This window comes from Cyclopterus lumpus, chromosome 7, assembly GCF_009769545.1.
Source record: "Cyclopterus lumpus isolate fCycLum1 chromosome 7, fCycLum1.pri, whole genome shotgun sequence".
NCBI lineage: Eukaryota > Metazoa > Chordata > Actinopteri > Perciformes > Cyclopteridae > Cyclopterus > Cyclopterus lumpus.
In genome coordinates this window covers 11,954,184-11,970,813 of record NC_046972.1, presented here as the reverse complement: position 1 = coordinate 11,970,813, position 16,630 = coordinate 11,954,184, and the positions used below count along the sequence as shown (strand labels likewise).

Sequence of the window (16,630 nt, the reverse complement as noted above, 5' to 3'; positions counted from 1 at the left end):
GGTGACACATATTGTAAAGACCAATTCAATAACGCATGTGCCATCTACACACACACACACACACACACACACACACACACACACACACACACACACACACACACACACACACACACACACACACACACGTGATAGTGGCATAAGTATAAAACATTCTGGGATTGTTCATGGTATAGAAAGGAGGATAGGAGAATCCACCAAAGACATTGATGCTCATAAACCAGGGATTAATAATCTTTAAAAAATAGTTCTATGAGACCATAAAATCACCAAAATCTGAATATTCTTTTTTCTGGGAGGATTAATGTACACAAATAATAATGTAACTTGATGGCTATCTGGTCAGGGAATACAAGCATTAAAATACGGAGTTTGGCCTAATTCACCTTTTTGTCCGAATATAGAGAACAGCATTCGTGTGCGTGACACAGGCAATAAGCAGTTAGACAAACACAGAGGCATCAGAATAAATTAACAGATGAAATGCCCCCTACCTATCTAATCAGCAGCATACATAATATGTTTGTGAATGATGCATCATTCCCCAGTCTGCCACTCTGATTAGTGGCATCCAAACTGTTGTGCATGATAGACCAGGACCAGTGCACAGTCCCAGCCCAATATCATTGTGTCGTATGGCGATACGTGATGTAAGTCTTTCGCTCGCACACTGAATATGGAGCGTCTCAATGTATCCTCCTATGAGGCTTTATTTATGAATTCTTTCTTTTACAACACTGGATCCTGACAGCCTCCAAAATCACCGAGCCAACATCAAAGACGACGAGCACAACGTCTTCATCCACAGAGAGACAAAACTACACGTTTGACCCAGTTTCCTTTTACTCGTCGGGACGCGCCTTTTTCAAAAGGAACATCGCAGCAAAGTGGGCCGACAACAGCCGTGACTTTAAAAGACACACTCTGGAGCAATCAATTCACAAAAGGCCACATCAAGACCTTTAATTTGGGATTGACCACCCCTCTTAAATAGATTAGAATTAGAGTTGTCATTAACCCACACATTGTTCCACCTCTCCCTTCATTTCCCTTCATCTCCTCTCTCATCTATCTATGCGCTGTGCACAGCCCTAACCGATCCCTCTCTCCTACTCCTATCAAATTATATTCTCTCTCCCTTTCGCTGGTTCTCCACCAGTTTCCTCCATGTTGTTTTATATGCAAGAGAGAGAGTTCACTACTGTAGCGCCGAACAAGAGGCAGATTTCAGAGGGAGGTGCTAACTTGTGTTTTGAAAGCCATAATTTTTCATCTTTATTCCCTCTCACTTCGTGATCTAATTATATAGTGTGAGCCTTGTTTATGCAGAACTTTACATTACACAAATGTGCAATTGCCGGCTGATATAATATCGCGCATCAATATTTCATGTCCAAGCTGTGATCCTCTTACTGTACATCCTGCTGTCAAAATTATTCCAATTAGTGGTGTGCAGCATTAATAGATGTTGGGAAAAAGACATTAAATATGGCCTCTTATTATGCGAGGCCTTTCGATATGTGTGTAACAGTGAGTAACCATGAGAAGAAGTCAAGACTAATCATAACTAGTTTTTCTACATTGTTGACATCAGCTATATTGCGCTCACAGAGTCCAATTTAAATGATGTCAAAAATAGCACAATACGAAGTCAACTCGCCCACCTTTACGAAAACAGGATGTGGGTTCCTCACTTACATTGACACATTTGCCTACAAATAGCTCTGTATTTAATTATATGATTGGTATGAAGGCTGCTGGAAAGCGTTTTTTATTGTTAAGCCGTCTGTGGGAGAATCTAAAATGTTTTTACCCTGATCAGCTGCTCATCAGTGAGCAGGGCGGGCAATGCAGAATGAACAATATAAATGTTAACATGCAAGGTGTGAATTATATATTTAACCTTGATATTTTGTGAGAGGCAGTGAGTGGCACTAGTGTCTGCTGGTTTTCTGTGTGTAGACAGATGGAGGGAAGAGCGGTGGGAGATGCAACGGAACATTTGAGAGGCTCAGTATTTTCTGCGCGGTAATCTTATTTGGGGGTTGGTGTTGGATGACGCTCTCCCCACAGAGCGGCATTACAGAGACCGCGGTTTTGGGTTTAGCTTTTCTGTTTTAATGGTCCTCGCCCTTTCATTTTAGCACACCTACCAACATACACACATACAAACACATGGGGAATCCCCTATTATGCTCTAACTTTCTCCACTGAAAGGACAATATTAAATCTGAAGAGCAATAGCTGACAACATAAAGACATGATTATTTTACCTGGTAGCCTATACTTTTCCATACAGATTTCTAAAGAGTAGGATATTGTCAAAAGAATATGTTAACAATTTGGAGTTTAATAGAATAAAATGAATCAAACTCATCTGAAACAGCTACAGAATTGGACCTGAAAGAAGTTTCTCTTCAACAAATGGAAAGAGCGAGCTGGGTCTGTCCAAAGGCAACACAATCTCCCCCAGTCCCTTTTTAGAGCGCAATAATTAGCATGCTATATCTTGTTTGTTTAATTGGTACTAAACCAAAATGTTAAAACAACAAGAGGTGATGAGCTAGTAAACTAATAAGTACATTTCTCATATTGTCAAAGCACTTCTTTAACTTAATAACTACTTGTTTCTGTTTCTGAGGATTTACGGATTTTAATCACCTGATCACAATTTCCCACATTTTTAAGGCTTATTGTGCTTTGAAGAAAAATGCATGGTTGAATGGTTTAATGAATGAGTTGAACAATCTCTATGTATTTGATGCACAGGTGCGGGATAGTCCAGTATTTCTAAATCTCATGGCTCCATCCCTGCCAGGACCTCATCAGCAGGCCAAATGGAAAGATTCACACATTTAAAATATCCCAGTCATGATCAATGATTGCTTCCTAGCCCTTGACATTTCTTATTTTCACCCTGTCAGCTCGAGCTTCAAGTGGTTAATTTGACGGGTACATTGTGGACGATGAGCAAGCAGAATGCTGTGGGTCAGCTGGCAGCTCGTACGCAACAATTAGGTCCACAGGTTGTTTCCTCTGATTAAGGAAGAAAATTAAAGTACGCCAAAGTATTTTTAATCTACAGTATAAGCAACAAAGGCACCAGCAGTCAGATGTGCAGTATTTCTATCCATAAAGTCACCTGTTCAATGCTATTAAATCTATTATTCCTGAAGCAACACATTCTGCCTTGTGCAGATGCTTTTACTCTCTGTTTGTTTCTTTATATTAATTGTAGAGGAAACAAGCACACTTGATTGCTGTGTTTGTGTATAAACAAATAGCTTTCATGGAAGTAATTAGTACGTACATCTAATCTAACATCTGTTTTTCTTTTTCTCTCTGTGATGCACCACTTTCTGGAGAATTTCCATGGAAATTACAAGGGTCTATTCCCAGCGGCCATGATACTTTACAGGCTGTTTGTGTGCTTGTTCAACTGTTCAGGGGGATACATGTGAATGCTCGAATGTTTTTATATTGTTTTTATATCTGAGAATTTCATTGAAGGTCTTTTGAGCGACGAAGCCCAGGCTATCCATCTTGTCTTGTTTTTCCTGCATGGCCCTTAGTTTTATTCCTCAATGGCCCCGGCTTTGTTTGAAATGGCTAAACTGAGTCCTGGCCAATAGGCCAAGATCCCAAGTCTTTTTGTCAGTTTTAATAATGTTGTTTCCGTCTGGGTCAGCGGTCTGCTGGGAACACCACTGCAGTTCATGGCTTGTGCTTTTTTTTTTAAATGACTGAGCAATATTGTTTTTGAACCGAGTTCAGCCGACAAGACACAGGGGAGGAAGACGCTCTGTGATCTTTTCTCATTTGAATATGGACATGCTCAGTGCTTGGTTCTTTATCCAGGCAGTTGAAGCTCTCGTTTAAATGATGCTGTGTCAGAATAAAAAGGTTGACACACTGTACAAGCTTGTGAAGGCGTCACACTGTGCCTGTGCCCATTACGGGCCTTTCTGTCATCTACCAGGATGATCTGCGTTTGATGAAGAGGTTTTTGTTCAAAGCTGTTTTACTTTCACCAATCAAAAAACTCTGAGCTGGGTGAAGAACACATACATATTTTAGACATTTTGTAACTGCTGAGATATCTTTTGAATCGGGACTCATCAAGAAAAGAACTCTGAACCGCCTCAGAAAACTGAAGCACCTTGCGCTTCACTGGTCACACGTCCCCAAATGGCAAAAATATGACAATCGTTTACTGAAGCGTTCCCTTATTTCCTGACTGTGTGGATATGGCGGAATTGTTCATTCCAACTCATCCCTGAAAGGCCTTGATAGTGAGAAAAGTAGATTTAAGGAAGTCTTTGTGTGATACAGAGAATGTTCCCACATCGCCATGGTGCAGTCCTTAGTAAATGGTACATAGTCTGTACTTGTGTAGCACTTTTCTAGTCTTCCGACCACTCAAAGCGCTTTTACACTACTTGTCATCACAACACATCAGTGATGGTAGGGGATACCGTGCAAGGTGCCACTAACTAACATTCATACAACATTCACACACCATTGGCACCTACGGGAGCAATTTGGGGCAAGTGTCTTGCCCAAGGACACATCGACATGGACTAGCGGAGACGGGGTTCGAACCCCCGATCCCTCTGATTGAAGGACGACCCTGCTCTACCAGCGAGCCACAGTCGCCCGCAGTGAACACACTGACTGAAGAAGAAAACGCAGCATTACGAGGTCTGTGCTGGTCACCTCTGTCGATGTTGAGCTTGTCGCTAAGCTGCTCAAAGGATAAAGCACAGTGAGGAAACAGCCTGAAATATGTATGCCACGTTCAGGATCCCTTTGCTACTCTCACGGCTTGACATAACATTGGAAGTTGTATGCTGAATGACACTTGATTGAACGCATAGAAGAAAATACAACCTTGATGGTGAAACAAATAATTTTAAAAAGCATTCAGAATTGCTCTGGCTTGTCAACCATATCAGCCCAAATGTGTTATTTCACACCTTTTGCTGTGTAAAGATTGATTTCTCATACATTACCACCACACTTGTGCTGATTAAAATGATAATGAAAGAAATGTGTCTTGTGCCAATCACCTCCAGTAGACCATATGGCTGCTTCCTTCATTAGCGTATGCTGGCTGACCTCTATACCCCACGCTGATGTCTCTGACCATGACGCTGGTCACTCAGGGAAGCTGGTTAGAGCGGAGTGCCTGCTGACTGTTGGCAGTCATACCATCACACACGGTCACCTGGTGTGTATGTTGACCACAGTAGTGCCTTTCTGTTTTTGTATCATTCTGCTTTCTTCCATATCAGGCTACGTGCGTTACGGCGAGTTAGCGCAGTGCACCATCTGGGACGCCTTCACATGAAGTCTACATTGTCTTTCCTGCACTGATGTAATAACAGAGCTCTTGCCAGTCAGAGGGCTCGCGGCTGTAAACCTTTGACCCAAAGCGAGGGAGCACAAGATGCCTACGCTGTGGTTCACACCTGTGTTTTTTCGGCTGCTCAGGGGATATCTCGTGTTTCTAGCGGCAGGAAGGGTTCTTGTGTCACTGAAAACATGCTTTTGAATGGTCAGAGGCAGGAAATATTATTTTCAATATTTCGAAATCAGTCATACCATTTCCAGTCTTGTTATATATTTAGTTTGGAGGCTGGGCTCAGAGTGGAGGTCTTTGAAGTCTGACGCATATATTTAGAATGACCTGAATATCTATTTGTATATCAGATTGATGTTTCTCTGAGGTGTTGTGAATTAAATTAAGTCTTTGCTGTAAAATGAGGAAACAGTGGGATTCATATTGATTCCATCTTTCAACTCTCTCTTTTGTCACAAAGGAATTGTGTATATGATCTCTGCCCTTTTCAATAGCGTTATCTATGTTATTATGTGGCAGCTGTGGCAGTTCACTGCTTCTCCTCTTATCAGAACAATAGGTAACCAACAAGTCCATTAGCATTTGAAAAGGCGTTGGGGGAAGGCGTGCATGGCATTTTATAACGAGAGTGAGTTCAAATCAGCTCTGCACGACCTGACTTCCTTGGGACGGTCCCGCAGAAGGCAACAGCGCATTTATGTATTTCTGCATGTATAAAGAAGCAGACGCACGCGCCAAAGGGAATGATAGACTCCGAGTGAAACCAAGAATATTGACTTTACAGAAACAAAGACAAAACATCTGAATGGAACAAAAAAAAAGCTGAGAAAACCGCAGCTATATTGGGCAACGGCATTATTGGTCTTACCGAAAGCACAGTGAGGGGGAGAGATAGAGGGACCCGCCTGCGCAGGAGCTGCCACTGTGCGCGCCTCCGTCCAGGAGATAGCTTATTGCCTTGTTAAAACCGGCTTTGTTGAATTAAAAACGGTGACCGATGAAGATGAAGCGCCCTCTTGGATAACTCGGAGCGCACGGGAAGGATGCTGCTCTCACCAGGAGCAGGTGTATTTAGCCAAGTGGATGCGCAGGGCACTGCGCGGAAGCGACGCACAGCGACCACCGGACCACAACACCTGCTCCAAAGGAAACCCCCTCATCTTTAGATATGCTGCTGGTTAACGCACTTCTTTCCTCAAAATAACTGGATTATCGTGTTGCTATTTATATCTCTTAACCAGGAAATGTGGACACCATGAAACGGATGGACGCACAGCTCATTTGGAAAATACTGTGTGACAGAAAAGATCAAGGACTGCTGTTCTGGCTTCTCTGAAATCAATCTTGTTCTTATCAAGGACATAATCATCTGCAAGGATGCCCGGAGCACTTCTATCAGCGGAGTCGCTCTACATAGGGATGGAGGTGGTGATCGCAGTCGCGTCTGTAATCGGAAACGTGATGGTGGTTTGGGCGGTGAAAATTAACAAATCGTTGCGCGATAACACGTTTTGTTTCATCGTCTCCCTCGCGCTGGCGGACATTGCAGTGGGAGCTCTGGTCATTCCTTTGGCCATTACTATCAGTATCGGACTCCAAACTCACTTTTACAGCTGCCTGCTCGTCGCGTGCACGGTGCTGGTGCTGACGCAAAGTTCCATCCTGGCCCTACTGGCTATTGCAATTGACCGCTATCTCAGGGTCAAGATCCCGACCAGGTAATGAGGTGTTCAATACCCAATACGGACAGGCGTTATTCTCTCTATCTGTGCCACGTGGACACGTGACAGTGACGGTGATAGGAATGGATGGCACTATCAACACCATAGGAACTGTTTATATTAGCTCCAGAGCTGTGGGCATTTATTTCCTCATGGGTCTTGTTTCGTTTCACAGCCTCCATCCTCCCAGTCCCTTTATTTGCATATAGTTGACATGACAGCTAACCAGGGCGTTTCTGATCAACCAACAGCTTGAATTAGTTCCTTTGTCCTGATGCTAACATGTGGCAGAGTAGCACACTGACAGAATGGGGTTGGGTTCAGGTGAAATATGTGTTCTGTGTTTCTTGAGGGCACAAAAAAAGGTAATATTTGCCGTCAATATGTTCGGTATCCCTCTCAGTTTTAATGCCACAAGTAGTTTATCATGGCAGGCTGGAACAAAAGACTGAGCAGTGGTGCTGAAAGGCTGAACAGATCAGCTTAGTAGAAGAGAGTTGTTCATTGTCTGAGAATGTCAGTGGAGTCTGACAATAGATTAACAATCAAAGCTATCACAGTCTTGTGGGTTATGATAGCAGTTTATTAGGGTTTTTAGCTTTTTACCAGATAGTCTGTTAAAACCTTCCAACGTTTCCATCCTAAATATACAGTCCTTGAGTTATTTAAATCATAAATGCTGTCACTAGGGAGTGCTACTGCCATTCCTTTCTCACAGCTTCGATTAAGAGGGAGGATTGTTTCTCCCACTCTCCCTGCTGGTAGATTAGCATATGATCTTTTCTGAGCAGACCGGTTCCCAGGCTCAGTGTGTGAATGATGATCACCTTGCCATGCTTCAGACACAGAACTGGCTCAACACAACAATTCTTGGTCCATACTAATCCAAGATATGGGCTAAATTGCAGGGTTTTGTTTTGCTTCAGGCTCTACATGTTGTAAATATCCATCATTAGTAATCCGAAAGGGAGCATTGGTTGCTCCATAAACTTTTCAACATGAGTGGGATCAGATCTGTTTCCCTGCCTCAAGGCAACTATCAGTCTGTCTCTCTGTGCCATTTCTTGTTCAAAGGAGAGCAGTGATAAGATTTTACAGCCTCTGCACCTTCTTATTCTACCTTCTGTCTCTTAACCATAAAACACTGGATACAATGACAAAGCCATATATGTTAAAGCTGGTTGTAGCTTGCCAAGTCCTGCAGCTTGTGTCTGCTGTAATAAATTATTAGATCATATTAATCTAATTGTATGAACTATGGGCTGATTTGGTGTTGCCCTGAACCAAAGGAAGTATGAAAAGCAGCAGTTCTGCAAAAGAAAAGATCTACGGATAAAGGTTTGCAGGCACGGTCCTGTTCAAGTGGAAATAGGTGCTGCAAGTGTGTAATGTGTCCAGGAGCGTGTGGTCTGAATGCTAACTCTTTCTTGTGAATTACACCTTTTGTCAGCCCAAGGGCACCGACAGAAAGACAAAGATGTTGCATATATGAAACCATGCAAGTCCTGACAGCGCTGTGAGAGAAAGTGCTGACCTTTGTGTGTTGTTTGCAGGTACAAGCGGGTGGTGACCCCTCGGCGAGCAGGGCTGGCAGTGGTGATATGCTGGACGGTGGCCTTCATCGTGGGGCTCACCCCCATGTTAGGTTGGAACAACCTGAAGCGCCTACAGCAGAACGGCTCCATCAGCTCTGACCTCATTATCACCTGCCAGTTCGAAAATGTCATCAGCATGGACTACATGGTCTATTTCAACTTTTTTGGCTGGGTGCTGCCGCCGCTGCTGTTTATGCTGGTCATCTATGCAGAGATCTTCTATGTTATCCACAAGCAACTTAACAACAAGAAGTTCACCACCAGCCACGCAGACCCCAACAAGTACTATAACAAGGAGCTGAATCTTGCAAAATCGCTGGCTCTGGTTCTTTTTCTCTTCGCGATCAGCTGGCTTCCCCTCCACATCATTAACTGCATCACGCTCTTCTGCCCTGAGTGCAAGAAGCCTATAGTCCTCCTCTACGTCGCCATCCTGCTCACCCATGGCAACTCTGCTGTCAACCCAATTATCTACGCTTTCCGTATTAAGAAGTTCCGCACGGCCTTCAGGAAAATCTGGCAGCAGTACTTCTGCTGCAAGGACACACCGGCTCTGGAGATTCAGCCCAGTGACAGGAAAGAGATGCCCAATCCAGAGTCACAGCCAGCGAGCCCACCACAGCCCCCTCAGAAGGAAAGCCTTGCATCTGATCCACCACCACATCAGCCACCTTCACCTGAGCAGCAGCAGGACCAGAGGACCAAACCACCTCAACAACCTACAGAGCATCCGCCCTTACTGGAGCAGAACTCCGTCTAATCCGAGGAATGAAGCGGATGGATGGCTTGAAAGATAATGATCAGTGCACGAGCATTGGTTCTCTCCTCATTTTAATTTAGTCTCATGAGGAGCATGAAGTGCTACGATGCTGTAGGGATGAAGGTGACTTAATACTGGAAGATAATTTATCTTTACTCAAGAGGAGTGGATTTTATGAAAGTTTGGTCAGAGCACAAAAAAAAAGGATATATTTCTTGCAATAATGGAAGTCTTTTTGACAGTGACTATCTTAGTAACAGACTGAAGACGTTCAGCTTGAACTGTTGTTCATTATGGTCAAACAGTTGGTGTGAACATTACAAAATGTGCAATATAAGTTATTGTGGTTGGTCAGTGTCAGATTATCAAATGTTATAATTTGCTATAGAATGAAAGTTTGTACGAACAGGTTCATTTTATTACCGTGTGTATGTTTAAACGGACTGTAGCTAAAGAATATGAATGTAATAATGTAAATAAGGGACGACAGCAGCACAGCTTTGAACGCTCATCTCTTCTTCAGGGTCTTGATTGCACAACAGTGGTAGAGCAAGTGGCACTATGGGAGAGCTTTTTACAGCAAGGAGCTGTCTGTGCAGACTGGAGGGTTTTGTAATCCCTTACCCTTCTCAGCAGGAGCTGAGTCCCTCAATAGATCCAGCAGTACTGGTCCATTATTGAAGAGATGGACAGCTATAAGAAACAAGCATCTGGAGAGAACGGCTGGTTTGAACCTTTTAGAAGCTGCGTGCAGGAGCCTCGCAGCTCATGGGGGAGAAAGACAGAGATGCACTTAAAGCTTGTGTTTATCCAGCCTCCACGCCAGCTGGTGGTGAGAGCTGTGTTTTTTCCTTTTTTACACTACATGGACTGATAACATTATCATAACATACCACGGGGAACAGTGGCTTCCATGGCCTTATTCAGTATTGTAATTAGTATGGACTGGGATGGAAAGGCAACCTGAAGATTGTGAGTATCTTAACTAAACTGTAAGATCATCACTTTGCAAAATGTCAACTTGGGGCATCTGTAGACTAGAACTTATGTTTAATGCCAATGACAAAATACTGTATATGAATGTAAAGTAATTCAGTTTTGTCTCTTGTAAAGACTCAGAGCTCGGGGTCAAGACAGTTTACTGATGTTCTCCTGAGTGGTTGACAATCTCTTATGTATTTTCTATTGCAGTCTTGAGAAAAAACATCTGGGGCACGAGCAGGCAGTCACTCAATATTTTGATGCTCGGATGGCCGAGAAGACAGAAACCTTAATGCAATCCACACCAAAGTGTATAGGCCAGATGTACTGTATATAACACACACTTAAGGAAAAAAAGAGGATGAATAAACGTATGATATCATGTGCTTAATGCTAGTTTCAAGATGTGTTTACAGTATTGATTCCAATAGAATAGTGAAATATTAATAGTTGTGATATATTATTTATAGCTTGATGAATAACCTCTGGAGCAAATGGTTCTCCTGAGCACAGTCTCTCCCTATCTCCAAGAAATATGTTGAAATACAACTAATGTGCAACATAAATATGTTTTGAAGAAAACCTAATGCCACAAAAAAATACTCTTTATATTAACATAAGCAGTACATGGCAAGTCACAATAAGGTCAATAGTGAACAAGGGGTTTCACAATATACCGGTGGTAACGTTAACACAGTTATGATTACAGACTCTCTCCATCTCCCTTCACTCACATTTTGAGTGTAATTCATTTGCCAAAAAAGAGTGAATAAACAAAGTTTTCTACTGAAATCGTGATAATATTGTCAACGTGGATTCTTTTCGCCATGCAGTTATTCCTTAACCTGACCCAAAGGGACGTCTTGCCTAAACCTATAACCACAGCTAGTCTGTGTTTGGATGTGAACTCCAGACCTTGGTTTCAAAATGGTGTATGCCCACTGCTTTGGTATCTGAATGTAGCGCTTCATTAGCTTCAAACACTGTTGCCTCTCAACATTATCAAGGTAGCGATTATATTTTCGTTACAAATGACGAACCCACCCAAATCCACTTATCCGCTGAGCTATATTGAGGTTTATTGCGTCTTTCAACTCATTGTTGAGTTTTTCAGTGTCACTGCTCTCATCTTTGTTTCCAGCAGAAGCAGGCCGCTATTTCAGACAGTTAGGAATGTGAAAACAAGACCAGAAAATATATATCCAATATATAATATTGGATATATAATATTTTTTCATTCTATAGCAAGTTATATGTTGCAGCTGTTAAAGAAGAGATTATTGGACTTACAGTTCTCAGGTAGCCATACTCCAAATGAATGCTATTGTTGCTGCGTATCAGCTGGTTGTGTAAACGAGCAGCTGTTTTGCATATTAACCGATAAGGATATGATATTGCAGTGTTGTGCTTACAGTTTGTTTCAGCTTCCCAGAAGTGGCTAAAAAAAGAAAAGAAAATCTGGTTTAAACCTGCATCAATACCTGTTATCAATCTGTTCTTTCTCACATAAGGTCTATATGCTAACTGGGGATCCACTCAAGTAAAGACACCAACCGACTCTTATATTTTAAAATATAATAATGATAGTAAAGTTGTTTCTACCTATTCCATGCTCTCTGCGAGTCACCAATTCCTTGTAATTGTTTCACTGCAAAACACACTTTAAGCCCGAGATATCTCAACTTTCCATTGGTACCTTGTTTGGCAGTGCTGTCAGAGTTCTCATTACTGCCACAATAATGCAGTGGCTCTAGATAACAGTCGAGAGTTGTCACAGCTCTGACGACCCATTTTTCTTCTCTCTGTGTCTGAGTTCCTTTGATATTTTGCGAGGTATAAAGTCCCTGGAAAGACTAATTAATCCTACCGAGGACTGCTTACTCTTGCGGTCTCCATCTTTCAATCTGACATCAGATTCACTTCAATCTCATCTTTCAGATATAATTTGTCCAGAATCCATAAAGTAGAAATTAAACAAGACATTGGCACGCTAAAAAAAAATCTTGTAAATCAATAGTTTGGTTCAATGTTGGACATGTTTTACATACAGAGTAACACTTTTTATTGAATCTTGGAGGCTATTTTTATCATGTTTGCTTGGTTTCACCACTAAAATGCTGAGTTTCAGGGAAGGATTAAATATCAAGTCGAAGGAGACTTCAGATAATAACTACAAATAAGAGGAAAGGAAATACCGCTGTTTTGTATTTCCAAACAACGGAGGTAACCTTCACCTGCAGCGACCTACTGTCCTTGGGGCTAATGTGGGTGCTAACCGCAGATCCTGAGAGGAGAGTGGCCTCTATTTCCATCACTTTATATTCACATTCTGCAGTAAAACCAGGTTCAAGGTGTAGTAACCTTGTATTTTATGTTACATTTACTATTACATGTTCATTAGATTCTGTAAATGCATGCAAGGGAAATTAAGTATTTTAATAACAAGAGAGCATGTGACCTCCACACCTCTGTACCTGTCATTGTCACTTCTGGTGAAATCCTCCTGGATCAATATTTCTTCAGAATGGTTTGTTTCAACCATCTTTCAAGTCAAAATGTAGCTCTGTACATTAGCTGCAGATCTAACCGACACTGAACCTCCAATCCTCCAAAGACTCTGCACTTCCAGGGCAGGCTGAGTGGAAAGTGCAACGCATGATATTTATGTCCCAGTAAAAGACTTCTTTCATTCAAAATGGAAGAGTGGTTTGATCTACCTGGGCTCTGATCGGGCTTCATGAATAAGCAAGCGTGTTGTGCCCTCGGTGCTGCTGCTCAACAGGAAACAAGGCTTCTTGTCAGAACGCTTTATGTACCATCACAACATCTGTTTGGGAACAGCTGTAACACAGCTCCAATGAAGCGCTTTAAAGGATAATGTGTCCATAAAAGAAGCTGTACAGTACACCATCGTATACAGTTGACTGTTGCCACAATCAGTTGGAAAGCAATCAGTCATAAAAACAAGGCCACCAGTTGTGCCTTTGCTGAAGAGCATCTGTGTCAGAATCTGTTTTATGATATATAATGTGGGGACATCGGTTCACAGTTGGCCTCACAGCTCTTCAGAGGCCTCGTCCAAACTGATATGCATAAAAATGAGAAAATGCAAAAACAAATGAGTGGATGCACATTGGCAGCAGATGGAATATTTGCATGCTGTAACAACTGAACATGGTCTATTAGGATGTAATAATATGAAACATATTTTAGTTAAACAGCTGCAATATAGCAAAGTGATTACACAGAGCAGATAAACTGCCATTATCGTTCGCTGTGAATTGAACCTAAAGGTGCTATAACGGAAAAAAACCTATGAGATCAATCAAATGTCAGAAACGATTTCATCCAACAGCTCACAGCATGTGTGAAAACCCTTCAATAAAACGACATTAGGCTATCTGCTAATTAAACCAACTAATTTCCCCTAACAATCAATTATTCACCAAACAGGCTTACACAATTAGAACAACATAAATATGTTATCTCCTTTTTTTTAATCAAATCTCTGCCTCAGGAGGTATTTAGAAAAACAGCTTGAAGCAAAGCAGTAACATATATTGGGTATATTGGCTCCTGTGTGAACCCAGAGTTAAGAGAGGATGCAAAAAATGGTTAATAGAATTTCACTTGAAAAAATACATTTTTGTAGAGCGGAGATAGTTTGTAGCATTATTCACTTCCCCTAAAAAGAGAGGTTTCCCTTACAGTGCTGGTTGTTAACGCTTGATGCTGTATTTCTCCCCATGAGAGCCCTATGGCTAACCCTCTTTTGGTGTCATTGACAGTCCTTATGACAGACTGCCACCTGCTGGTAAATAATAATTGGATATGTCTGATTAAAACTGAGCAGTTGGAGCGCTCACTGCTGATCCGTCTGTCTGGGGAAGGGTACCAAGGTCACATCTGGTTCCTTCATTAAGCTTCTCCCACAGGTCTTGATGGCTTTAATGTTTCAGCTGCTTAAGATGGGGCAATTTGTTTTATTATTTGATGTACTGCTGGGTAGTTTACCCTGTAATAGTACATCATAACCTATTAGCCTTTTTTTATTTATAGTATACATCCATAAAGTAACTAAATCTTTCAAAAGGATGTAGTGGAGTAAAAAGTACAATATTTGCTTTCAAAACTTAGTGGAGCAGAAGTAAGAAGTAAATATTAAATACATATGACGTAAATACTCAAGTAAAGTAAAAGTATCTCAAAATTGCTTGAGAAAATGTACTGAAGATAATTCAGTTTTCTTTTCATTGTGCGTTCCTCGGGCCTTTTAAACAGGTTGGTAAAAACGCTTCCCCCGAGATAATATGACGCTGGATCTATTGCTAACCATCATCAGCAAATGTATAACCACTAACAGTCTTGTCAGGAAGGTTATTTTGCTGCATTACCGAAAAAGTGACACAGCGTGTGCACCACGATCTGGGTTTTGGTACAGGAGGGAAATGTTGTATTTATCTTAGGCCACACAAGTTCAAACTCCGGCAACCGCACATGCTGTAACAGAGAGCTCAAATGGCAGCAAACACACATCAGAAGGAGGGATAACTGCCTGCCTCAACAAGTCTGAACCAAAGTGTGCCGAGGCCGCTGAAGTGCTGATTCTGACTCACTTCCCGCACGCTATCAGCTGCTTTTCCTTCATCAGGAAAGGGAAATTCCCATTCTTTTCCCCATTTTCTGGGATGTTGGTTTTAAAAACCTGCTGAATAGACTTCCAAATACATGACTCTTTATTATAACACAAAATGTAAAAAAAGAGTACGGTTTTGTTTTGGTTTACAGGACGCAGATTTGGAAAACAACTCTTTAAAAGAGTTATGGAGGCGTTGCTCCATATGCAGTTGAAAAGCAATAATAATATTTGGTGCAATCAGAGCTCCCCTCGTGGCCCATGCTGTCACTCCCTTGTGGCTGTGCTTTGGATGGCAGAGGATGGAACGCCCATAAAGGCCACTGCTTATGACTGGCAGTAATTAGCTTTTAACGGTGGTGGTGAAAGATGGCTGTCCATAAAGTCAACACAACTCCGCCTGCCTGGATTTGCTCTGCAGCCCACGCCTAATGTATGGCTCCCCGCCAAACCCGCCTGCCGCTTATAGTGATATTATATAATTACAAATTGTCTACATTACAGTATCACAACAGTATTATACCTCCAACCTGCGGGGGCCTAGTGGCTTAATCTGGGTTGAGCTGCGACCATGAACCACTCTTCTCATTTCCTGGCATCTACTGTCACGATCTGAAGAGGGCAGTGGACGTCCAAATATATGTGCGTATGTGTCACAAATTCCCCGTCTTATTAGTTGTTTTCATTCTGTTTTCTGGTTTAATTAACTTGTCATTTCAGACCCGGTCATTCACACCTGATCGTCCTTCATTCCCTTCACCTGGTTCTCACGCCCATCTCACCTGCAGTCCATTCCCTCGTTAGTCACTCACTACTTGTCTTCTGACAGATTGTCTTGTGTTTTCGTGCTTAGGGCTCCAGCATTACTTTAGTCTCTATTCCTGATCTGCCTGTTCTGACCTTCGATTTCCTGCCCCTTTTCGGACTTGTTTGCCTCACGGACTGATCTCCCGGTTTTGACCCTGCCTGTACAGAGTAAAGATGTTCATCTTTGTTACCCCTGTCTCGGAGTCGTGCTGTTGGGTTCCAGTTTGTAATTACAGTATGTGTATTTAGCCATCAATCACTTGTCATGATAATTTATCACACAGATGAACCATGTGCACAACTAAGATGTTGTGTTCTCATAAAGCCACAAGTTAGTCAACGAAGTGCCATAACCACATATGTATCCATCCATTCATTGCAAAACATCAGTACAAATGCCTTCAGGACTTCCTGTCTTATCCTGTTTCACTCATCAGCAGCAGAGTGTCCCAATCCTGTAGAGTACATGAGAAGAAGCGCTTGCTACCAAACAGTCGGTACCAGAGCAATGGGAAAAAAACAGCGATAAGCAGTGATGGTTAATATGACAAGCATCTTTTAACAGCTTCGATCACCTTGACACCTTGATTGCTGGAAGTGTGGCGGAACTTCATTTCCCCAAATCAAGATCGAGAAAAGTTGTTGTCTGCTGAGATTAAGTGTTCAAACAAGGTTTGAAGACAATAAGATGAGAACAACTTTTATCTACATGTAGTTTTGGAGTGACCTACTTAAACCTAACCCAGTATAATTGTAACCCAGCATTGT

At 42.0% G+C, this 16,630-nt stretch overlaps 1 protein-coding gene across 1 annotated transcript; it reads left to right on the top strand.

The window, feature by feature from the left end:
* The first annotated feature begins 6,739 nt into the window (after positions 1-6,739).
* Positions 6,740-11,092, top strand: adora1b (adenosine A1 receptor b). The gene is made up of 2 exons (XM_034537521.1): positions 6,740-7,080; positions 8,637-11,092. The coding sequence occupies exons 1-2, from the start codon at positions 6,740-6,742 to the stop codon at positions 9,436-9,438; spliced, it is 1,143 nt and encodes a 380-aa protein (XP_034393412.1). The 3' UTR covers positions 9,439-11,092.
* Positions 11,093-16,630: the final 5,538 nt, after the last annotated feature.

Excerpts from the sequence above, each read along its gene's own strand:
- adora1b (XM_034537521.1), top strand. The coding sequence starts at position 6,740 with ATGCCCGGAGCACTTCTATCAGCGGAGTCGCTCTACATAGGGATGGAG. Across the intron at positions 7,081-8,636 it reads AGGGTCAAGATCCCGACCAG|GTACAAGCGGGTGGTGACCC; the intron begins GTAATGAGGTGT and ends TGTTGTTTGCAG.